The 25,757-nt window shown below is 48.2% G+C and overlaps 1 protein-coding gene across 1 annotated transcript in view; it reads right to left on the reverse strand.

Moving 5' to 3' along the window:
* The window catches only part of LOC119393804 (alpha-tocopherol transfer protein-like), a 32,117-nt gene extending 6,716 nt beyond the window's left edge, over window positions 1–25,401 (reverse strand). Inside the window, exons 1-4 of the mRNA XM_037660970.2 lie at window positions 25,249–25,401; window positions 6,288–6,469; window positions 4,862–5,104; window positions 3,541–3,734 (exon numbers count right to left, since the gene is read on the reverse strand). Coding sequence (XP_037516898.1) covers window positions 3,541–3,734; window positions 4,862–5,104; window positions 6,288–6,469; window positions 25,249–25,304 — 675 coding nt within the window. The 5' untranslated portion in view covers window positions 25,305–25,401. The remainder of the gene's footprint in view (window positions 1–3,540; window positions 3,735–4,861; window positions 5,105–6,287; window positions 6,470–25,248) is intronic.
* Between the last annotated feature and the right edge of the window lie 356 nt (window positions 25,402–25,757).

The raw sequence follows: 25,757 nt of genomic DNA on the forward strand, positions 1-25,757 counted from the left end.
GTGACGGAAATACGTCACTGAAGTCTTGGTGGATCCCGGCATAAAACGCTTTCATGTTAAAATTTACCGTAATTTTGTAAACACTATTCACACTATCATTTAGCAACACTGACCGACATATCAGTTACGGAGTCGCCCTCTATCGGACGCGCCTCGATTGCGTGCTATGGTAGGACAGCACCAGCGCACTCCCCATAGGTTTTGCTGTCGGCGCTCTACAAAAACACCCCGCGGAAGCCCCTCCAGGACATTTGTGTTAGTACTTTCGAAACGAAATATGTTCTTTACTGTCAAAAGAATAATTTTCAACGAACAGAAAGCACAAGATAGTCTACAGTGGCTGTCTCTTTGCAGAAAATGGAGCGCCCGCTTCTCGCGGTCACCGCGTTGCAGACCCTTGAACCGGCTTCTTGCGTGAAAGGTAATCAGTCGCTAAGCGCAAGCAATGTGAAATATCTCGTTAGAGTACACGGAGCGTAACAGAAAGAAGCCTCAAGTCAGCGATCGCATGATTTCGCGGCGAGTGATGGTGCTTCTGCATGCATGAGTGTCTGCATGTATGTCCGTGCTCATGGTTTCGCTTTTGCAACGAGCGCGTTTTCGCACCGTGCTCTGAACTTTAGGCCACAAAATATGAGAATTTATGAGCACACAAACGGTCGTTGTTGCGCGGACGCTATCAGAGCAGTTCAAAAACAATTTCGTTGCAACTACGACTTTGGTGCGCCCATGGCAACTTTGTGATATGTGCCGTCCCGACGATTCAGTGTTTTTTATGTTTTTTTTTCGGTCTAAATTCGTCTACGTTTTAATGTCATTTGACAAGTTGTCTCGCACTGCATATTCATCGGTCTTCTCAGCGAGCAAATGCCGCTGCTTCTATTTCTTAATTCACTGCATTAGTTTCGTTTGGTGCTCAAACAAAGCGTGAGCAAATGCGATGCCTTTTATAATATGCTCCTTAATTATCGTTCCTGTTGCATTCCAGTGAACTTGCCGCTCTCTCTACCATCAACAAATTCATAGACCAAAGCTTCACCATTTCGAGATTGCTGACACAAGGACAAGCGGTCTACGAGGCCAAGCATGTAGTAGCATGCAACGCCAAGGAAAAGAAAGAAAATACAGTAACGTTCGCCGGACTTGCTCTGCAAACGTCGGATGTGAACAAGGACCCACATGAACTTGAAATAGCGATGGAAGAAACACAAGTTATTGCAGCAACCAGCAGCTGCAAAGCAGGGTAACAACAACACGTAAAGAGTAAAATGCAAGATTTTAATTCGCAGCATTATTTGGCGAGTACCCCAGCAGCATGTCGCGTCTAACGCAAACAACGCGGCATCTTTCCCACATAAATAAGTAAGGCTCCAAGAAAATACATGGGGCTGGAGACGCCCAACTTGTGTTTGAGAGTGGTACAAATAAATTTGGACTTTTTAGTACATAGTGTTTGCGTCAGGAGGATGTAAGCTTGACTGAAAGAATGTTACTGCCAACATAAATGCAGCACACATCAGCCGCAGCATTTGACTCGGTCGCTATGTGCATCCACCAGCAAATGCCGTCTAGCTTATGAAGGCGAAAGCCTTAAATGCCTCACCAAACGGGAAGATTGACCGTCGCCATCGGCGTCCCGCATCGGCGGCGTCAACACAACTGACGCAAAAAATCATCATGTGATGACGTCACCATATGATGTCATCATGAAGTCACAGATCGACAAAATGTGCGGCGTCATTATGACGTCATCATGACACCACATAACGTGACGTCACATGATGACGTATTCATGCGACGTGGTCGTCACTTTGTACTGCCTCCGTGATAGGTCCACCGATCGCGGAGGCAGTGAAAAACCGCGTTAGGTGCAGAAAGTTTTTGGAGGGGGGGGGGGGGCGGGGGAGAATCAGTACATCGACTGACAAGAAGAAGATGGCTTTCGCCTTCCAGTCATCTTTGGGGAATGTATAAGGGACCCTGTGAGTTCTTCAATCCAACGTATCTAAAGAATGACTTAAGTATCTGCAGACGATTTTGTGGACGCTGAGCACGGGGCCGACGATCAAGAGGTCGCACGGGAGGGTTCTGAGATGGTATGGCACCTTTCTGAGAAACTAGCGCCTTTTCCATCCTACGGATGATAAGCACCATTAGCCGGCGGGAAGCGCGCGCGAACGATCGTCTCAGTACACGCTTTACTCCCCGAACATCGCAGCCCCGACGCAGAAGCGAAAGTCTTCGTCGTGAATGTGCTTGTTGCACACATGACTCGTAGCCGATGGTTGCTTGCCGGTTCTTGTCCCGCGGGTACTGGTGCAGGCTGACACTGGGCTCCGTTGCGTAAGTCCGGCAATGCGGCACCGAGCAGTAGAGCACCATGTTCGTCGCCTTCGCAGGCAGCCACTCCTATTACAATGGCTTCACTTGTGTTCAAATTGCGAGAAAACCTCCGCATCTGAACAGACCTCAGCGCAGGTGGAACTTTAAAACTCGTTTTCAAAGCACGCGGCAGCGCTCCAAAAGCAGCCGACGTGGCCGCTGAGACCACGTGATTCTGCCAATCACGTCCCGCCGATGGCGCCGGCGTTTCCAGTGGTGGGCCTCGCGCCCAATAGTTCGGCTGCGCTAACCAGCATTGAAATTAATTTAACCTCCTTTAGTCGGTACCAATCAGTACTGGTAGTACCGTAAAATCCCTAGAAAGCGCCCCCCCCCCCCCTATACGGTGAAAGATAATGGAACAAGATAATGGGACTCGCTCGGTCATTGGCTGATATTTCAAGTCTCCAGAAAAAGGGATGGGGGCGCTTGCTCAAGTGGGGGCACTTGCTCAGGATTTTACGGTACTAAATTGAATACAATGTTGTAGATGAGTTCCGTCAGAAATATTTTTCGCAACCTGTTGCAGAATATGGGAGCAAGAGGCCTACCAAGAGATTCTCGTAAACACTGAGGCACAGAATATTCCGGACTTTAGCGATCTAGTCACAATCAAGGAGAAACATTTGATTGAAGACAGCTTACAGAATACAGTTCTAAACCATAGGCATGGCGCGTGGTCTTTCAGCAGTCAATTAACGCTGCAACTGCGACACATAAACTTTAACGGCTCAGCTTTGCGTACTTTCTAACTCTTTGACTTTGTGGGCTTGCAGTCTGACTCGGTGGTACAGTAACTATGGTGCTCGGCTACTGACCCGGAGTCGCGGGTTCGAGCCTGGCCGCGGCAGTTGCATTTCGATGGAGGCGAAATGCTAGAGGTCCGTGTACTACGCGACGTCAGTGCACGTTAAAGAACACCAGATTGTCAAAATTTCCGGAGTCCTCCCCTACGGCGTGCATCATAATCATATCGTGGTTTTAGCCCATAAAACCCTAGATATGATTGTTATTCTTATTAGACCAGCAGAAGAGGCCTGGAAGATGGAGATTCCATTAACCAATCAAAACTACGTGGTAATACCTGACTAAAGCAAATACAGTCGTTGTCCATTTTTAACGCGAACACAACGTGTTTCAAAACGTTCGCACACGTACCTGAAGGTACTCAAAGCCTTTTCGAATGAGGCCCACATTGATGGAGAGCACTTTTTCCGGCGTCAAGTTAGCGTAGTCGAAAAGCATGACCATGCCCAATGTTTGCGTCGTGGGATCCTTCGCTAAATGTTCCAGGCAAAGCATGGATGCCCGGTGCATTTCGACGTAAGATGTTTCCACAACGTCCCAAGAACCTGAAAAGTGGCAGTGTACAAAACGAAATGAAGTTAGAGTACCTTTTGTAGCACGTTTTTACACCTAATATTTATCGTTCGAATTCCGTGACCGTACGAAAGATCTATAACATTAGAGTATAACCATCAAATTACATAACAAATTTCTTGAGCATTGTAAAATGAAACAAATGAATACTAGTATCGCGTTTAGGGCTTTATAACTCCATAATAGAAAACAAGCCGGAGTCTCATACACTGCACGTGATGGTAAAGAAAATTGAGGAAAATTTGTTTGTTTTTATGCATTGCTCTGATATAGACAACTCGTTTACAATAGCATGCACGGCTAAGGAAAGCAGTCGCTGCCCTGATGAAGACAAGGCCCATTGTTGCAACGTTGGCTCCAGCAACTACGCCTTCTTCGAGGACTTCTCATTGCTTGCCTACGTTTGAATGAAGGTTTTGTAATATGCTTATAAACTTTGCAACAGTTTCGTGTAACCTTTAAACTTATTTAGTAAATTTGTCCGCTTGAAATCACGTGACAGGTTCCAGTAACTAGAACTGCGATTTCTTTATTTGATGAGTTACAAATTTGATAACTCCGTACATCAAGACTTTATGCGTTGCGATTTCGTAAATATTATAAATAGCATCTAGGCCCTAAATCGAAGTTATGCTTCGTACTGTCACTACTACTGAGCTAATCCTCCGAGATGCGAACAGTTTTCACTAAAAAAAAATAATTACCATACTAGATCAACCGAAACGGAAGCATTAGTTCTAGATTTTGCTGCGTGTGAACGCAGCAAACGCATCTTCCGAAGCTCTTCTTATTGTAACGCCTGCGCAGTCAACATAAGAGTGCTTTATGGTGACAGATGCGTTGGAAACCACTTCAAGCATGTCACTAACAGTCAACAGTTAGTTAGTTAATTAGTTAGTTAGTTAGTTAGTTAGTTAGTTAGTTAGTTAGTTAGTTAGTTAGTTAGTTAGTTAGTTAGTTAGTTAGTTAGTTAGTTAGTTAGTTAGTTAGTTAGTTAGTTAGTTAGTTAGTTAGTTAGTTAGTTAGTTAGTTAGTTAGTTTCTCGCGACAGGTCATGCGCTTATCACGGTGTGACTCTCGTAGATGACGCCATACACACCCATCTTGATGAAGAAGATGGGGCGTCCGTAAACGTCTTTTTCCGGCATTATCATCATGATCCGGCGCGTTGCTGGCGATATGCTGGATGGCAGTAAGTCCCGGAAGACGGGCCCGCTCGTGCTGTGGTTCCTGTAGTAATTCCGGATGGTGCGCAGCGCCGCCTCGACGTTGTACTTCCGTACACGTAGGAACCGCAGGAGAAACGCAGCATCTTTTCTCGGGCAGAGGTACTCTTCCTCTTCTAGGGAATCGGAAGCAGTGGTGTTGATTGCCGAAATATCTCGTCACTTATTCTCATGTACTGGCGAAAAAAAAAACATCAATTTACTCGCGTCTATGGTCTGTTCTTTAACTATCATTATGATGCCAATTATGTGGACACTCTCGGCGTCGTTTCCTTTTCTCGTCCTTTTCTTATTAATTAGTGGTTAGTGTTCGTCTTTTGCTTCTTGTGATGTCACTTCCTGGCCGGACAGGAAGTGACGTCAAAACCTTGACTTCATAAACCTGTTGTCAACGTAACGATTTGCTTTAAGTATACGCTTCGCTCGCTGCTAAGCAAGCATTCATAAGTGCTTGCCCGCTTACAAGAGCACAAAAGACTAGGGTAGTCTACTTACCATGAAAGTTAGGTTCTTGGTCCTGGTGCCCAGGCTGTTACAATCATTGAGGCAGCAGTGGTGACATGAAAAGCACTGCCATACATAGGTAGACGGGCAGTACTCAATCAAGTATCATGTAAAGTTACACAATCTTCCAAAATTTACAGTTATAATGTGTATCGTCTGAATAGGCTAAAAATGCCGTAATTAAACACGTTTAATTGGCGAGGTGTGCGCCCGTGAGGATGCATGGTGCATTACTGTCCCTTCACCGGCGACATAGTAGTGTCGCGAGCTCAGTCACAGGCGCAGTCTAACGTACTCCCTCTGATGCTTCAAAAGCGCCTCACACTTTCGAGCGCCCAGACACTGGCACGAAAAACAGGCAAAACATTGTCATGAAGTGTAATATCGCCAACTTGAAAAATGGATGACTGGTCTGAACACAGTGCACAATAGAGAACTTAGTGCGCCTTTGTGTTTAGCCTGCAGAACACAATGCACGACTGCCCGTATAGCTGTTTTCAACAACATATTTCAAGTTCAACCACCCGGGTCAATAGACAGTTTTAGAATAAGGTTAGTAGCATTAGAGTTCGTCGGGTACGACACGCTATTTTCGTAAATTAACCTGGGTACTCAATGGGATAGCGTGTGACGCATGCGCAGCGGCAACAAGCGCTAACGCAAGGCTTCGCGCTCGTTATTCTAAAAAGGTCTATTTCCTACAGCTTCGCTATTCAGTGCAGCATAAAAGGCGGAATTGTACATCTTTCGACGATCACAATGTTCAATACCTTTGTTCGTTTAGAGCTCGCTTACCTGATAACAATTGCCGCAGCTTTTCGAGAGATTCCTTTCTTCGAGCTGGAATTTCACCTAGCTCGTCTTCGGCAATTCGTTGCAGATTGAGAGGCAGCGCTCCTTCGGACGTGTCGATCTCGTCCAAGGGCTTTTTGATGTAGTACACGCCGCTCATGGTGCTTGGCGGGCGGCCAATGCGACTGAAATGACGAGCACAGTCAACAGCTTCTCGTAAACAGCTCTTTCTTTAGCGCACACTCTTTCCTCACTGAAAGCGAACGAGTTTCAGACATGTGGCGCGTGCCTAGAAAACGTATTCGGTTCAAAGAGCTTGTTGGAGATGACGAATGACGAATACCCGTTCACAGCCACTCACGGGCACAACGACATTCGTTCCGCATGGCGAACTCGAAGTGGTACCGGGTCTCACCTTCGCAAGCTGCGAGTCATTTGTATTGTTAAACCGTGACCTCAATATCGCCGCGAGAGGGAGCAGCAAGCGGTGCCCTTGACGCGAACGTGATGTTGTTTACTTTCGACTTTCTGCCAAGGCAGCCGTGAACTTCGTTCGCGCCCTCCACCGCCACCAGAGCGTGGTATTATTTATTTTATTATTAAGGCGAAAGCCTTAGATGCCTCATCAAACGCGAAAATTGACCGGCGTCTCGCGTCGTCGTCTCCCGTCGGCGTCCACACGAGTGATGCAAAAAATCATCACCACGTGATGACGTCACTATATAACGTCACCATGACGTCACAGATCGCCAAAATTTGTATCGTCATTATGACGTCACAGTGACGTCACATGATGACTTCATCATACGCACCTTAGCTAGGTCAATGGGGGGCCCATCACGGAGGCGGCGCAAAACCAGGAGACGCGCCTCCGATCCTGGAGGCAATGCAAAATCACATTAGGTGCAGAAAGCTTTCGGAGGCTGGCGGCGCAGGAACAATACGTCGACTGAGAAGAAAAAAAAGGTGGCTTCCGCCTTCTAGTCGTCTTAAGTGTGTGCATTAGGGACCTTGTGTGTTTTCTTATCTATTGATACTGTCAACCCAACAATGGGTGAATGCAGTGAACAACAAAATGTCAGGATGCAAAAATAAAAAGGCTCTACACTTTGTACAGCACAAATTAATGCGCAATATTGCTTTACAAATTGCAGGAACATTTGAACGGATGAGCACTGACCTTTGTCTACACTGCCGACATGCACACATGCGCTCAACAAATAACGACGGTCAGTGATAATAAAATTGTTGGGCTTTAACGTCCCAAAACCACGATATGATTATCAGGGACGCCGTAGTGGAGGGCTCCGGAAATGTCGACTGCCTGGGGTTCTTTAACGTGCACCTAAGTCTAAGTACACGGGCCTCAGGTATTTTCGCCTCCATCGAAAATGCGGCCGCCACGGCCGGGATTTGGTCCCGCGACATTCGCGTCACCAGTCGACAACCATAACCACTAGACCACCGTGGCGGGTCATCAACTGTCAGTACAACCAAAGCATATCGAAATCTGTATACTTTTTTGTCTCCCCACAAAAAAAAGCAATAATCTCGATACTACAGCACGAAATAATAGCGAAAGCTAACGAAAGTTGGTGACGGACTAAGCAGCACAGAAATAAATAAAAATAACGAGAAATAAAATTGGCCTGCCGACCGAAGCCGCACCAGAAGGTTTGTGACTTCCAGTGGTTCGTCCTGGTGACGTGAGCAGCGTCAGATAAATGTGGTCTAGAAGAGCGATTTGATGTTTTGTGCAGCACAACTTCGCGGTTGACTTCACTTAAGCGATGCAGCACTCCCTAGGCTCCTACGTGGATGTTCGACTGATCGATCGATACGGGTGTAAACTGTGCTAGAGGTTCTACAAAATGCCTTTCCATGGATATGTGAGTGATATTATGTTGTTTTTCGAAGTTGCGCTCCGGAATTTCCTAAAGATTGATGAGGCGCATTGAAGGACGCCGTGTTTATCTGGACCTCCGGCTGTGGCACTTCAGTGTGCACTTTTATTTTTTTCTGGTATTCGCTTGTTTTCCGCGTTCTGCCCTCTTTCTCAGTGCCACACAGGCACAAGGGCGACAGTTATTTTCGAGGTCCGCAATGGGCAGAATATATACGTATATGAAAAATTCAAGAAAAAGTGAGCACCATGGAGGAAAGAGAAAACATCAGGAGGGAGCGCGCGTAGCGTTCAGCAGCAAACCTCCTCTGAAGCCCCCTCCTTTCCTGCCTGTTGTATGGCGCGTTGCACGTTGGGAATTTTATTTAGACACATAATGAAAATAGAGGAAAGTGGAACCCGTGTGAGCGCACGCTTTACACAGGAAACAAGTGTGCGTGGAGGCCAGGTGCGCGGCGCGTCACTTGTTATTTTGCGGGATCACGAGTTTACGGCAGAGTTTGATTTTTTTTTTCTTTTCTCTCTCTCTCTCTCTCTCTCTCTTCTTTCCGGCAGGTGGGGCGCAGGATGGTCTTCCATGATGTCCTGTGAAGCTCCCTCTTATTATTTTTTTTTCATTGCTGCATGAACAGCTCAATTCTTGAAATGGTGGGGGGATCCATGCAGTCATATGGTTTAATTGCTTGGGATGGTGCACCACGGTACCTGCACAATGCAGCCTTCGGGAAGCTGGACATTTGCCACGGGAATAACTTCTCAGAAGTGTCGTAAGGGGGCGTTTAACAATCGCTGATGGAATCAGGCTAACCAGCCGATTTCATCTTTGACCACAGTAGAAGAAACCTAGTACATCAATAAACAACCACAGAGCGACGCTATTGGGTGAAGCTCCTTCGGAAAATAACGCTATATGAATGTGATGTAGTGGAAGGAGTCTCCTTAACGCATGTAATATTGCGTGGTCGAAGCGTAGAATTGCGCCAGGCTTCAAAACACGTGAATTGTGCAACGAGGTGCTGTTTTAAAGGCCCACCCATTACAAAGTGCTCAGACATATTGGATCATCTTCAGCTGCAAAAGCATCAACGAAGTGAGCAGCTGCGTACGTTCGCGTGTGCCCTTAGGAACGCATAGTGGGCCCTTCGCTGATTTTCAAAAGGAAGAATTATGTGGGCACTTAACAACTGTACTTGAAGTAGGCATTCTAGGATAGCTCGAAACGGCCAATGTTACGCACACAGTCGTTCGTTTCCTTAAGGTACGATTGAGGCATTCACCGAGAACCGAAGCTAGGCTAGCAAATGAGAAGGCGATGCACACGGGGCCCGATTACGCTATCGCGTTCTACTCTTGAAGGCGAAGCCCAAGCGTCCTCCAAGTATTTATTTATTTATTAAATGCGAAGCATTTCTTAGCGAACCTTTGGCACTTTGAGCGTTTCTATCTACGTATCTATCTATCTATCTAGCCGCCTACGTCTGGGTGCTCTCATGATCGCCTTCTGAACTGGGTGTATACCAAAATTGGCAGGGGAGGGTAAGAGGATTTGACGAATATGTCTGTCGGGTCATGACATGAATAACGTGAAAATCCTGTCGCCTACGTCGTCAAACCCTTTCCTCCAGACACGTGTGGCACATACCCGTTTACCACGGGCCGCGGTGTACGGGTGTGCGCCACAGGTGATTGATAATTTATCTCTACCCAGGAACGGCGAGAACAGACATTGGTAATTTAAATGAGGGAGCGTTAAAAAAAACCGAAATTGGCCGCGTTGACCCGACGAATGGAAAGAATAAGGATCCTAGCAGGAATCAAACCCAAGCATTCTGCGTGGCAATCAGGTATTCTACCACAGAGCCACGCCAGGTCGATAAACTGGTTTGGAAAAACAGCCTATGCAGGCATAATGTCGGTTCAACGTCAATTGTGTTTATGGTGCTGGCTGTCTAATTTTATAAGAAAGCAATAAACACTACATAAGTACTCCTACGATACAGGCGTCATATCAGATTAACATCTGTTGTTCCAGAGTTTCCTCCGCTTTTATAGCAGTCTAATAAACATTACACATGTATTCCTATGATTCAGCAAGCTATATTGAAGCATTGCTCGACCCCAGTGGAATACATTAACGAAAGTTACTTGTGATATTCACATGATTGCAGCCTAAAGCGCACTTAGTTTCGATAATACTGACGTATGTACTCTAACGTGAGTGCTGCCGTTACGTCGCACCATAAGTTACCCCTTAAACGCCAGTGTTGTCGACGTGCCTAGTAAGCTCACGATGTGCACACAGCTCCTACACTTACAAAAGCACGTTGATCCACCTCGTAACGCTTGGCCCAAAGCCATAAAATACTGCATAGAAGTCGCTAACTGCTTCGCATGAAACCGATTCTCACAACGCGTGGGATCTGCCGAATTTTTATTTATTTATTTATTTATTTATTTATTTATTTATTTATTTATTTATTTATTTATTTATTTATTTATTGCAGTGGTCTTCTAAACATTGCCCAACATCATCCAACTGTTGCTGCAGTGAAACACTTGTGACATGAGTAAACTTAGTAAACTGGTAACAAAGTGTATTCCTCTACAATCGCGACTATTCGTGATGAAATTTCATGTAATTGTGCTAAAATTAACCACTCATATTACAATTCACTTGCACAGTTAGCTTCTGCTGAATATTTGGCAACATGGTGCGTGTGGAAATGGTCCTCACATGTGGCCAGCTATTGCGAAATCAACTAAACAATTTTCATAACATCTTGTGAAGGGCAGCGCGGATGTAAAACGAAGACAAAATGAAGAGGAAACATTCATAACGTCACGAGCCAAGAGGTGCAAGAAAAAGGCAATGGGCAGGTGACTGTTCTTTTCTGTTCTCTTTTTAACAGTCATATGACAAGAATATAAATCAATAGGAAAGCGGCATGGGCCGTTGTCATGAAGAGAGCTAGCAGTGCATATCTGCGCAATGCGAAAGCACGTACTAAAATTTCCATGCAAATCGTGCCCCACTAAAGGTAAGGACAAGCATTAGAGTTTTAAATGTGAAGCATTTCTTAGCGAACCCAATGCACTTAAAGCGTTTCTATCTATCTATCTATCTATCTATCTATCTATCTATCTATCTATCTATCTATCTATCTATCTATCTATCTATCTATCTATCTATCTATCTATCTATCTATCTATCTATCTATCTATCTATCTATCTATCTATCTATCTATCTATCTATCTATCTATCTATCTATCTATCTATCTATCTATCTATCCAGCCGCCTACGTCTGGGTCCTCTCGTGATCGCCTGCTTAACATCGTGTAGACAAAAATTAGCATGGCAGGGTAAGAGGCTTTGACGAATATGACTGTCTGGTCATGACATGAATAACATGAAAATGCTGCAGCGCACATCGTCAAACCCTTTCCTCTAGACACATGTGGCATATATCCGTTTACCACGGGTCGCGGTATACGGGTATGCTTTGCAGGTGATTGACAGTTTTTATCTCCCCGCGAACGGCGAGAACAGGAATTGGTAATTTAAATGTGGGAGCGCTAATGAAAACCGTCATCGGCAGCGTTGACCCGGTGAATGAAAAGAATAAAAACTAGGATCCGAGCAGGGAATCGGAGCCAATCATTCTGCATGGCAGTCAGGTATTCTACCACAGAGCCACGCCAGGTCTGGAAACTGTTTTGGAGAAACATCCTATGCAGGCTTAATTTAGGTGCAACGTCAATTGTTGTTGTAGTTCTGGCTATCCGATTTTATAACAAAGCAATAAACACTGCATATCTACTCCTACGATACAAGCGTCATGTCAGGGTTAACGTCAGTTGTGGTTCTAGTGTTGGCTTCGTTTTTATCGCAGTCTAATAAACATTACATTTGTATTCCTACGATTCAGCAAGCTATATTAAAGCGTCGCGCGCCCCCGGAGGAATACACTAACGAAAGTAACGTACGATATTCACATTATCGCAACGTAAAGTGCACTTCGTTTCAATAATACTGACGTTTGTGTTCTAACATAATGCTCACTTTACGTCAGGCCATAAGTTACCCTTCAAACGCCGGTGTGGTCGACATGCCTGGTAAGCCCACGATGTGTACACAACTATTACACTTACAAAAAACGCCAGGCCTGCGCGGAAAGCGCAGCACAGTCACAGCGAAAGCTGGAAGAGCGGCATTTCAAGAGCCCGTTGTAAACTCTCTTGGGGCTACTAATACAGGTACACTAGCAAGGTACCCACTACGCCATAAATCACAATATTTGCGAAGTTGGGAAGCACCTACAACGCCATTATTCGTCATTGTGCGCAGGAGCGAGGTTCCAACTACACATATGTAAGGCATTATGTGCAGTTTGTTTACGTGACGACTGACGACGATGAAGGATTGTGGCTCAGCCCTTTGTAATGGGCTGGAGGCTTTAAACGGCTCACCAGTTACGTAATTCGCATTGTGTGACGCCCGGTCGCTATTTCACTTTCCCACCATGCAATATAACATACGTTGACGTGAGAAAGAGAGAAAGGGGGGAAGAACTTTATTGAGACCCTGAGCAAATGGATGATGGGCTTATGGGCTTCCTTGGCAACCAATGCAAGTGCACTTGCGAGGAACCCACTACACTATAAGTCATCATAATTTTTGTGAAGTAGGGAAGCAGCCACTATGGCATTTTTCGTCATTCAACGCAGAGCCGTGGTACCCGCTAAAAACACGTAAGCCATTATTGCGCACTTTGTTGGTGTTGTGCCTGATGACGATGAAGAATTATTGCCGAGCCCCTTGTAGTGGGTTGGAAGCATCCAACAGCCCGCTCATTGCGCAATTCGCATTGTGTGACGCCTGGTTACAGAATTCGCGTTGTGTGGTGCGTGGTTATTGTTTCACTCTTCTACCACACTAAATTACATATGTTAATGTGGTTCCTTCCGGACATGAAGCCTGTATAGCGTCTTTTTGCAAGGCAGTTCCAAGCACCGGCATGGCTCTGAGGTACAACACTGGGCTCCCACGCAGAGGGCCCAGGTTTGAACCCCGTTCCATCCTGGAAATTTTTTCTTATTTCGTTTTTTTTTTTCTTATTTCGAGCGATAGTGGTTACGGACACCGGCGGCGGCGGGCAACTACGGCGCCAAAAACGGTCGTTGAAATGATCTCATAACAGCTTTCGCTGTGAAACACGTCGATCTACCTCGTAACGCTTGACTCAAAGCCCAAAAATATGCAGCATACCACTACTCGCTAACTACTTCGCATGAAACCGATTCCAAACAAGGCGTGGGATCTACCGAATTTATGATGTGCCGCATTCAGCGCACGCTTTAACGGCTTGTCATTTTAGATTAAAGGGCGTACACGGTAGCACGTTTCAGACGTATATAGAAGAAACATCGAGAACACACATTTAGATTGGGCAATGCATGTTAAGAAATAGAACGGTTGCGCGGCGCATACTTCAGAAACACTGCATCTATTTGTCTAGTCTTCTTAATCGAAGCAGCTCCTTCAAGGATATAAATAAGTTTCTGCCCGGTGACATGGTTTCTTTAAATGTGCCATTATAAGGCTGTCCCGCTAATGCCCAGTTTGCTTTTGTGCCTGAAGATTAGTCACGCAAATGATTGGGACGGAAAAGAATAACAACGCGTATTTTAACTCGAAATTTAAGTTTTAAGGCCTCCCTCTAAGCTCCCGCTATCGACAGATGCCGCCAACTTTGCATATATGCTGTGTGATGTCATGAAATTAACTACCGCTGTGCAGTCTGCTTTGAAACAGTCAGAGCGACAACTATTTTTGTCCTTGCTGGGGTCAAGCGAGCGTCTTCGATCATTCGTCCCTGACAGTCCCAGACTGCATGCCCGAGGCGGTACGCTCAGCCTTTCAGTGCTGCGTATGCAGTGTCTCGGGCTCTCAAGGACACTCCGAGCGGAGTGTCCTGGACGACTCCGATGCATTAAAATTCAACGCATTTACAACGTTACCAGCGTAAGGGCCGCGCGATTCTCTATTGCGGTGGAAGACTGTCTGCAGATGGTATGGTATGACAAAATTTAATTCCTTCTTTCTTGGTTGTTCAAGTAAGACAAACTAACATGTTAACGAAAGATGGAGTGATATGCCAAAAGATAATATATTTTAAAATTCTATAAAACGTTTTTATCAAGGCATGTCATGCAGGGTCAAAATGGTCGAGCGTTATACGATCACACCAAACGAATTCAAGGAAAACGAAAATAACAGCATAGCGACAGAAACATGGATGCCATGAAGATAGGCGACAGCACTGCGAGGTATTCAATTATGTACCCAACAGTTTGCACTGTCGCCTTGGGTTCAGGCGTGTTCCCGGGGTACAGCCAAAGACTTCCGCAAACTCTGGCACAAACTGAAAGCTCATGTCGCAAAGCCCGTGGATGCTGCCCTCCTGCATGCCCACACACTTCAGATAGCAGGCAGCTATAAACAAGAGCTGCAGGTTGTCGTAAAATTCCAGTCCCACTAATCGGTCGTCACCATCCTGCCGCGCACCGCTCATATAGGTGTCAATCACAGCTTTGCTGGTGATGATCTCCGCCATGGTGTGTACGGGGTTCTGGCCGTGCGAGAAGCTACTGGCCATGATGCATTCCAACGTGGCATGGATGTACCTGTGCTTGGACGCGTTTTGTAAATACGCTGAGACTAATAGCATACCCAGCGCTTGGGCCACTCCTAAACCAAGGCCTCCGTAGTTAAGCGCCGCAATCAGGTCGACGTTGAAGTGCAGGAATGACAGGGAGTAGGGCATAATCTGAAAGTCTTCGCCCGGCCACAACGCAGCGAACTCGAGCGACGCCATGGCGCTTACGACGGCATCGTCCCACTGGCTCCAGTCGGCCACCAGAACCGACTTACGCCAGTTGGCAACGAACGAGTCGCCAAGGTCCAGCGAAGGCGACGGTTCCGAGTGGCTGGCTTCGTGGCTCTCATCGGCTTCGCTTTGGCTGCGGAACGCCCCGAACGGCGTGTCCAGCGAGCTCCAGTTGGCTACTACCGCGATGCCCTCGTCGTAATGAACCCACTTCGACAGTTGCTGGTGTACGGCTTCGCGGATCCGAAGAACGAGCCCTCCGGCAGCGCTGAGCGTGTACATGTTTAGAGCCCTTTCGCCGTATCTATTGGAAAGCGCGTGTTTCGAGAACCGGTAGGCTCTGCTCAAGCAAAAGGCACCTTGACGGACCAACGCCCAAACCTTCGTTCCACCGTAAAACTTGAGGATAAGGTCTTGGTTTGCGTACAGCGCCGCAACCTGCACGGTGCCCCAAGAGACTAGCCAGTACACGTCCACCTCTCCGAGAAAAGCCCACAGCTCAACGAATGCTTGCACGTATTTCAGCGTCAGTACGCGGAAGAAGAAGTCGCCGGTCACGTTGAAGTCGTGTTCCGCGAGGACGCGACGCCAGCTGCTCTCGGAGAGACTCTCGAACGATCCCTGACTGAAGTTGTTGGGCGGTAAATCGACCGAAGCCGTCGTGTCGTTGTATACCTGCGACAGCTCGCCCATGGCTCGGTACTCAATGTCCATCATTTCCCTGAAGGTCACTTCGTCTCCCACGTCGTCATTTTCGAAGCTATTCTTGAGCGCATAAAAGTAATCTTTCTTCTCGGTAAACGACCTCTGCGTCGCGAACTGATGGAACAGCTGCACGAAGGACGCCCCACGGCCGATGACGATTGCGTGGCGACCGTCCACTCGAGTGGGAATCACGCGCAGGAAGGCGTCCCAGCCGAGCTTGGCGCTGGTGTACAGGAGCACGTGAAGCACATCTACGCTGGCGGGACGGTGCGGCCACGTGATGCCAGCTTCGAGCAGGGCTTGCCTCACGGCGGGCAGTTCGTTTCGCGTGCCCTGGGCTACGTCGTAGCAGCTCTTGAAGGCGGCGGTCGCCCTCTGCAAGTCGTTCTGGCCCTTGTCGGGGACCTTGATGCGCTCTACCAGGCGTCTGATGCGGTCTATGGTCTCCCACACGAGGTCGTCGTGCACCGAGAGCATGTTATCGCGCCGCCAGCCGTCGCAGACGAAGTTGGTAAAGCTGTCGCACGGACTGACCGAAGTGTTCAGCGAGGCGGCCAGTCGGCGGCCGTACTCGCGGCACTCGTGCGACTTGCACGCGTTGTTGCTTACGCCAGGGAGGAACATCCTGCTCATCAAAATGCCGAGCGCGACCACGGCGGCGAGGAAGGCCGGGAAAGCCGTGACCAAGTACTGATGTTTCGACAGGCCACTATCGCTTCCCTGCGAGTTTAGTGTACGCATTAGTGATGCATGAAAGTAGGACTCAATGAACGACGCTGATAAATGCCTCGAACTTGGGGAGAATATACTAAACAGAAAGCGCTTTTACTAACCCAAATAAATACCCTGACCTATTTACGTCGTCATTTCTGTCCAGCTCAAACCTCCCCCCTACCCTCTTCCAACCCGCTTCGCATATTTCGTTCTATAAGTGCAGTCCTTTTAACCGATATTAGGTATTATCTCGCGTTCGCTCTCGCTCCGGTGTACACTACTTTTATCTCTATGATAAATTATTGGCACATGCTGTATTCGTAATCGAGTGCGGTAGCTTCGTAGCTAAACACAAGTGCGGGTTTGATTCCCGGCCACGGCTGCCGTATTTCAAAAGGGGGAAATGCACAAAAACGTGTGCGTGCTTACAGATTTATGTGCACGTTAAGAAACTCCCGGTGGTCAAAAGTAATCCAGTTTCTTCAACTACAACGTGCCTCACATGTCGGCTTCACAACATAAACTACCAGAATGCAATCATAAAGTTCTATAAAAAAGATACACAAACGTGCAGCGCCAGAAGAAACCGAAATGCACCTGTGCGTGAGTGTCTGCTTCCGTAAAGGCCTATTCCAGGCTAACTGACAATGAACACCAATAGAAGGGGGTTCGTGCATTCGAAAATTATACGAGCGGTATTCAAAAATAACCTAGAAATATTCCAAAAAATAATTTATTTGTATTCTGCATGGCTTTCCAAATTAGCATTCCCTATAACCCAGCACACGATCTATTCTTGATAATTGTGACGTGTTACGTGCCAGAGGCCCGATATGATTATGAGGCACACCGTAGTGCAGGGCTTCGGAAATTTAGACCATCTGGTGTTCTTTAACGCGCACTCACTTCGCACAGTACAGGGGCCTCTAGAATTTTGCTTCCGTTGAAATGCAACCACCGGGACCGGGATCGAAGCCGCGAATTTCGGGTCTGCAGCCGAGCACCGTAACCAGTATACCGCCTCGGCGGAGATCTATTCTTAGCTTCAATTTCATGAACGCATACGGAAACCCACGCACATCGATGAGACCCAAGAGACCTCGCTGAGAGCTTTTACGGCTCGGGACGGCCCCGCTGAGAGAGTTTACACCGTCGTGCGCCGAATTAGACGCGGCTGTCTTCATGGAGTCCGGCTTGGGCAGCGATCCCTGGGCTTCGCCTTCGGACATGGTGGTCAGCAGTGTGCGCACTTCCGCTGCCGTAGGTTGCGGGGCGGGTAGTGGCGCCGGCGCATTCAGGTCCTCTTTCTCGGGCTTGGGCAGCGATCCCTGGGCTTCGACTTGGGACATGGTGGCCAGCAGTGTGCGCGCTTCCCCTGCGGTAGGTTGCGGGGCGGGTAGCGGCGCCGGCGCATTCAGGTCCTTTTTCTCGGGCTTGGGCAGCGATCCCTGGGCTTCGCCTTCAGACATGGTAGCCAGCAGTGTGCGCACTTCCGCTGCCGTAGGTTGCGGGGCGGGTAGTGGCGCCGGCGCATTCAGGTCCTCTTTGTCGATCTGCTGTGCAGCGAGCCCCGGAGCCTTAGGCACAGCATCCGTCGCCGTCGACTCCGGGGCGACTGGCACAAAGGTCACCGGTAACCGGGGAATTGCTGAAAGAAAACAAAAAAAATGAGAAGTCAGAGCTGCTTTTTTTTTTCGGCAAATGCGAATGAGATGCGTTCAGCATTACGTCGCGAAATGGGGCATCGCCAGGGTTGAGCAAGTGTACTCTTCAAAGTGATCAACAGCGCTGCCAGTGGTGGCGCAGGCAACTAGAAGAAATAAATCACTCAAACAAAACAAATAAATAAATTCGCTATATCCGAGTACGTGTGCGTCAAAGAACATCGTACATACTACGCCTGTATCCACCAATGAAAGGAAATCGCCACTCCTATGACACGTCTATGCGTGTATCAGTGCAGCATCTAATAAACACTTGTCTAGCACCACACTTGTCTGGAGCAGCCCGTCGGCCACTTCGGCCGCCGGTATATAGCTTACAGCTAACGCGAGGTAGCAGCTGCGGACGGCGCCAACGTCCACAGGCTCGTGCTCGACCACTTTAGACAAGCGATTCAGACTGTACAGTCATCATCATCATCATGAGACTGACTACACCCACTGCAGGGCAGAGGCCTCTCCCATGTTCCGACAATCAACCAGGGCCTGTGCTTGCTGCTGCCACGATATGTCCGCAAACTTCTTAATCTCATCTGCCCAGCTAACTTTCTGTCTCCCCCTCGCGCGTTTGCCTTCTCTTGGAATCCAGTCAGTTACTCTTAATGACTAGCGGTTATCTTGCCTACGCGTTACACGCCCTGTCCATGTACATTTCTTCTTCATTTCGACTAAGACTAAGACTGTAAAGTACCTGAAATGGCAGGGGTGCATTGGTCCGCAGCGACGTCCGGGCTCTCAGCTATCGACTTTAGTTTCTTGGCGGCTGGAAGCACCTTGTGCCGTTTAATTGAAGACTTCGTTGACGCCTCGGTCTGCGTGGGAGCGCTAGGCCGACGCGAAGCCCCGACCAGTGACGGGTCTGTTTCCTCCACTACGGTCATGCTGGGAGAGACATCACGACGCGAAGTCACCAACAGCGACGGGTCCGCGTCCTCCCCTACGGTGATGGTTTGAGAGGCGCTACTGTCCCTGCCGCGCTTTGGCAAGCGCCGCTTGGACTTCTTCTTAGACTTGGACTTTGACTTGTCCTTGGACTTGGAGCGTTTCGAGGGTTCCTTTTTGGTAGCCGTGACAGACCGCTCCATACTCGTCGCCAGTTGCTTCTTCTTCTGCCCGAAGCTCGAGCTCACGAGGAGGTGCGTCGATGGTACGGGATTATGATGATGACGATGCTCCTGGGATGATTCGCATCTACCCACTCAGCGGGATTGGCCAAGAGTCGGGGGGATCATATTGCCTGAAATTTTGTAAGTGCTACTGAAGGTTACAGTGTCAATTTCAATGAAGGGTTATTTTTCAGAAATCCCAATTTTTGCCTAAGCCATGTTGCGTAACCTCTCAAAGGACCAAAAAATCTATTGTACTAGGAGGACACAATGTAAAAATTATTAGCGGTTGATGTATGACATAAATCGATTTGACCCGCATATGAATTTCGCTCCAGCGTTGCATATTGCACTGCATTGCATATATGGGGCGGGATCATGCAACACAAGTGCCCGAAAAATATGAAGTAAAAATAAATTAATCACTAAATTAAGTTAACCATTCACTTATTCACATGCAGCTCTAGCCTGACCCACCAGTCCACCAGTACCCTCTCTGTAATTTAATTGCGATAGCAATTATATGGGCACTCTCGGCTGTTTTTTTTTTTGCTGTCGCCGTCATGTACCGTATATATATATATATATATATATATATATATATATATATATATATATATATATATATATATATATATATATATAATTCAGAAGAAGGCTTTAAAGGTCGGGTGCACATGAAGTCGAAGAAATGAAGGAGCACACTTACGAAAATTGCATATTTTACGTATTTACGTTTCGGCCGTATATGTGTGTGTGTGTGTGTGTGTGTGTGTGTGTGTGTGTGTGTGTGTGTGTGTGTGTGTGTGTGTGTGTGTGTGTGTGTGTGTGTGTGTGTGTGTGTGTGTGTGTGGAAGCTACAAAGAAAAATAACCCAGAAAAATACTTTCCGAAGCGCGTATTCGAACGGGCAAACCCTCGCTACGCAGGACGCGGCTTTAAGCGGCTCGGCCATGGAGCGTACGTCCCTCAGCATACTAACGGCAAGCTATTTATATACACCATTTGCCGCTGGCGGTACGCAGAGCTCGGGGACATTTCAGCGTGTTCTCTGCATTACCAGCGAGAGCGCGAAGGGCACGCTTTAAAGGTCGTCGCTCCGCGCTCGTTGCGATGCGCGCACTCCGCTACCACTTGAACTTGGCACTACAGGGCGTAGTCGCCCGTGCGCGCGCTTATCTCTTGATAGGGGTGGTTTGTTCGTCTTGTGCTTTCACCGGAAAGTTTGCGTTATTACAGAGCGCACGAATGTCCATTCGCTTACAAGAATGTTTCACACTGCTGAAGCAAGGAAGGCATCAAAGAAGACGACGTGATGTTGCTGTGTGCGGCACGCTCTCCGCCATCTTGTCTAACGCTTAAGCGTTTTGTAAATACATTGTAAATACGCACTGCTTCCCTGTGTGCCTTCACGTAATATTTTGGTGGAGATGCGGGGTAGCAACGCACAACGGAGCTCCGCAGCGGCCGCCAAGTCGCCACTTCAAGCATGTCTACCGGCAGGGATCCTGCGTCAACAGCCGCGCCCACCGTACCAACGGCGCTCACCTCGCCTGTGGTCATTGTGGCCGCTCCACCCCGTGATCCTGGCAACTTTTCGGGCACTGACGGCGAGGACGTAGATGAGTGGCTTCAACTCTACGAGCTCGTGAGCGAAAATCACAGGTTACCTTGACGACGTTATAGTCTTTTCCCCGACCTTTGAAACGGACCTCGAACGTCTTTCCTCCATCCTTTGTTTTTCGCAATGCCGGTCTCCAACTGAACTCGTCAAAGTGTCACTTCGGACGACAACAACTAACCATGTTGGGCCATCTTGTCGACTCCTCTGGCGTACGCCCTGATCCTGATAAAGTTCGAGCCGTGCAGAACTTCCCCGTCCCGACCTGCACGAAGGATGTCCGCAGCTTTCTCGGTCTCTGCTCGTACTTTCGACGTTTTGTGAACAATTTTGCGGACGTCGCACGCCCTCTCACAGACTTACTGAGGAAAGATGTCCCGTTCTCCTGGGGCACTACGCAGGCTACGGCGTTCTCTACACTCATCACATTGCTAACCACACCACCTATTCTGGCTCATTTCGACGTTTCCGCCCCAACAGAAGTCCGCACCGACGCCAGCGGCCACGGAATCGGTGCTGTATTGGTCCAGCATCAAACCGGGTGCGCCCGTGTTATCGCCTATGCCAGCCGTCTCCTCTCCGCAGCCGAACAGAACTACTCGATCACCGAAAGGGAGTGTATTGCACTCGTTTGGGCGCTAGGCAAATTTCGGCCCTACTTACATAGTCGACATTTCACCGTCACAACCGATCACCACGCACTCTGTTGGCTCTCTTCTTTGAAGGATCCCACTGGACGTCTTGGCCGCTGGGCACTCCGACTCCAAGAATATAACTACTCCGTGTGTTACAAATCTGGCCGCTTACACCATGACGCTGACTGCTTGTCCCGCAATCCAGTGGACCCTCCTGAGGATTTGGATGAAGTGCCACCATGTGTACTCTCCATATCCGCTTTACGCAACATCCGTGATGAACAGCGTCGAGATCCCGTCTTATGTGACATAATTGAGAAGCTGAATTCTCCGACACCCGATCCGTCTACCCGACTGTTTGTGCTTAAGGACGGTACATTGTACCGTCACAACGTTCACACCAATGGACGCGAACTGCTCCTTGTCGTACCTTCTCATCTACGGGCGAGCGTTATCGGCCAGCTACATGACGCCCCCACTGCCGGTCACCTGGGTGTTTCTCGGACGTACGATCGTGTGCAACGTCGATTTTACTGGCCCTGCCTTCATCGTTCCGTCCGCCGCTACGTCGCCGCATGCGACCAGTGCCAACGCCGGAAGAAACCTCCTATGAGTCCCGCCGGACTCCTCCAGCCACTTGATGTTCCCTCTGACCCGTTCTTCCGAGTTGGCCTGGACCTCCTAGATTCTTTTCCTGCATCTATTTCTGGAAACAAGTGGATAGCTGTCGCGACGGATTACACAACCCGGTACGCCATTACACGAGCTCTACCAACCAGCTGTGCCACGGATATCGCCGATTTCCTCCTGCACGACGTCATCCTTCTTCATGGTGCCCCACGCCAACTACTCACAGATCGTGGACGCTATTTTCTCTCCCGAGGTATTGATGACCTGCTTCGCTCCTGCGAGACGAAACATAAATTTACGACGGCCTACCACCCACAAACTAATGGACTGACTGAACGATTCAACCGGACTTTAACTGATATGCTCTCTATGTACGTCTCCTCCGACCATCATGACTGGGACGTTGCATTGCCCTTTGTTACATATGCATATAATTCCTCACGCCACGATACCGCTGGTTTTTCACCTTTCTATCTTTTGTTTGGCCGCGACCCAACTTTACCTTTTGACACCATCTTTCCGGCAGCCGTCGATGCGCCGACTGAATACGCCCGTGATGCTATCACCAGAGCTCGCGAAGCACGAGAAGTCGCTCGTCAGCGCATTTTAGCTTCGCAAGACCACCAGAGGCAGCGTTACGACGCCCATCATCGCGACGTTTCTTTTACCCCGGGTTCACTTGTGCTGTTGTGGACCCCGACTCGGCGTGTTGGACTTCCTGAAAAACTGCTTCCCGATACACGGGCCCATATCGTGTATTGCGCCAGGTGACCGATGTCACTTACGAGATAGGCCCACTCGAGTATACATCTGCCTCCGCTTCGCTGCCTACAGACACTGTTCATGTGTCCCGCCTTAAGCTCTACCGCTCAGCAACACCATAGAAAGCACCGAGACGGTGCTTCACCACCCGGGGGTCATGTTACAAGAATGTTTCACACTGCTGAAGCAAGGAAGGCACCAAAGAAGACGACGTGATGTTGCTGTGTGCGGCACGCTCTCCGCCATCTTGTCTGACGCTTAAGCGTTGTGTAAATACATTGTAAATACGCACTGCTTCCCTGTGTGCCTTCACGTAATAATATATATATATATATATATATATATATATATATATATATATATATATATAAGCCACATAGAAAAGTAAATCAGAAAAATACTTTCCGACGCGCGGAATCGAACGGCCGACCTCTCACTCCGCAGCACGCGGCGTTAGACGGTTAGGCCACAAAGAGTACCATCTTTTACCATGATAACGGCAAGCTATTTATATACACCATTTACCTCAGCGTGCTTTCTTGCTCACCAGCAAGATGGCGCGCAGTGTGCGAGGGGCGCTATTTGAAGGTCATCGCCCCGCTCGAAGCGATGCGTGCTTGCCTCCGTGCACTTCGCCCTATAGGGCGTGGTCGCCTGCGCGCGCGCTTATCTCGTAAAAGGAAGGGGGGCGGGGTTGTATGCCTTGTGTTTTCACCGCGATGTCCACGCTGAAGTTACACAGCGTACAAAGGTCATTTCGCTCACTGCAGCGCCCGCGTTTGCGAAACGAGCACGCTGTTCAAACAGAAATACGTAACAACCGTAGCAGTTGTTAGTTCGCGCTCGTCCTGTGTATACCTGTGCGTTCGTTTCATGCGTCTTTCTTTATTTTTTGAGCAGCGCGCTTTATGTGTCGAGTTGTGACACCTGATAGTTCGCGCTCGTCCTTTGTGTGTTCTTTTCGTGCGTCCTTGCACTTTAGTGACAGACAGACAGACAGACAGACAAGTGACGCGCTGGAAATCTCGAGCTGCTTTCCGTTCTTCGCGTTACATTCCAATTTGTTGCTTCGCATTCATTGCTTCGCCGTTGTGCTGAAAGTGTGACTTTTTCCTTTTCTCTTTTTTATTGCGATAGCAATTATATGGACAGTCTCGCTGGATTTTGCCGTCGCCGCCGTCATGCACCGTATATGTATAAGTATGTTTATATATATATGTATATATATATATATATATATATATATATATATTTATATATTTATATATATATATATATATATCTATATAAAAGCCCCAAAGAAAAATAATTCAGAAAAATGCTTCCGAAGCGCGGAATCGAACCAGGGACCTCTTCCTCCGCAGATAGTGGCGCTAGCCACTACGCCACGAAACGCAGATCCTCCACGTAGGTAACGGCGAGCGTTATATACACACCCTTCACCGCTGGACGGACTCAGAGACGGCTGCGCTTATAAGCGTTTCTTCATTACCAGCGAGATGGCGTTATGAGCGCGACAGGCGCATTTAAAAGTCGTCGGCGAGCTCGCTCGCTTCTTCTTATACTTGCGCAGGGAGAACCTTGCCCTTCCGCTGTCTGCTCGCGCGGTTTTCTTGTGCTGAGGGGAAGAGGGATGTTTCACGCTTTCACCGTGATGTCCGCGCTCATGTTACGGAGCGTACGAAAGCCACTCGAGCTCAAGGGACGCCGCTAAACGAACAAACAGAAGATGAGCGCGAGCTATCAAGTGTCACAGCTCGACACTTGAAGCACGATAGTTTCCTTCGCTTCTTCGGCCGCCTTTGCAACAAGAGCGCTGTTCAAACTGAGAGTATCCATTGGCGAGCCTCACTTCATATAGCATTAGTTTCTTGCTATCGCATTCATTGCTTCGGCCTTGCGGCGAAACTGTGACTTTTTTCTCTTTTTTTTTGAGGGGACGCTACTAGCTTCCGTGATTTCCTTCTAGATCATCGAAATTATTGGTTCGAACAAAACCCACTATGAAGCAATAGCTGCTCAGACCAAAGCAAGATTGCATTAAACCTCAGTAGCTTTAGAATTGATTTAAAATGCGCTATGGTTGCAGTGCCATGACCGTCACTTTAATATAATATTTCCAAAGTAAGTATTAAAAGAAAAAAGGGCGAAAGCTTGCACTCGGCCGCACAAGGCTTGACGCACAGCGAAGTTGGCCGAGCATGTAGCCGCTCGTACTCGGCTTTCTGGTAGGCTGGATCCTGACGTAGACCTCGCATATGCGTAGCATTCCACTCACGGTGATCGGCGATGTCTTCTCGTAGTCTCTTGTTCTCCTTTTCCCTGGCCGCGCATTCTAGATATCGTCGTCGCGGCCGTTGCCGTTCTCTTACATCGACAAGCTTCGCATCACGATGCGCTGCTGCTTCTTCGGGAATACGTACTTCCTTTGCGCGTTCCATGGCTGTATCTGATCGAACGGCGGAAGCACGGCGGAACTCGATAGCAGCTGCGTGGTTGTCACTACTGCGCATGCGCGGCTTGGCATGATGTCATGAGGTTATGACAGGCGTTCTAGCAGCTGCAGCGTGGCTGGTTGCCATGGCTACGGCGCGGCTGGCTTTTCGTGAAACGCGCACGTTTTAACGGCGGCCTAAAGAGCTCCGCTGTTAAAGGAGCAGTGACATCAACTCTACGCATGTCGCGTTTTGTGCTTCCATGTGTAGTTATCGACCCCATTTACCGATTCACCGCTGATATTGCCACAGGGGGGGGGGGGGGGGGCTGAATAAATATAATATTTGTAAT

The sequence above is a fragment of the Rhipicephalus sanguineus genome, chromosome 5, assembly GCF_013339695.2.
Source record: "Rhipicephalus sanguineus isolate Rsan-2018 chromosome 5, BIME_Rsan_1.4, whole genome shotgun sequence".
In the NCBI taxonomy this organism is placed as follows: Eukaryota; Metazoa; Arthropoda; class Arachnida; order Ixodida; family Ixodidae; genus Rhipicephalus; species Rhipicephalus sanguineus.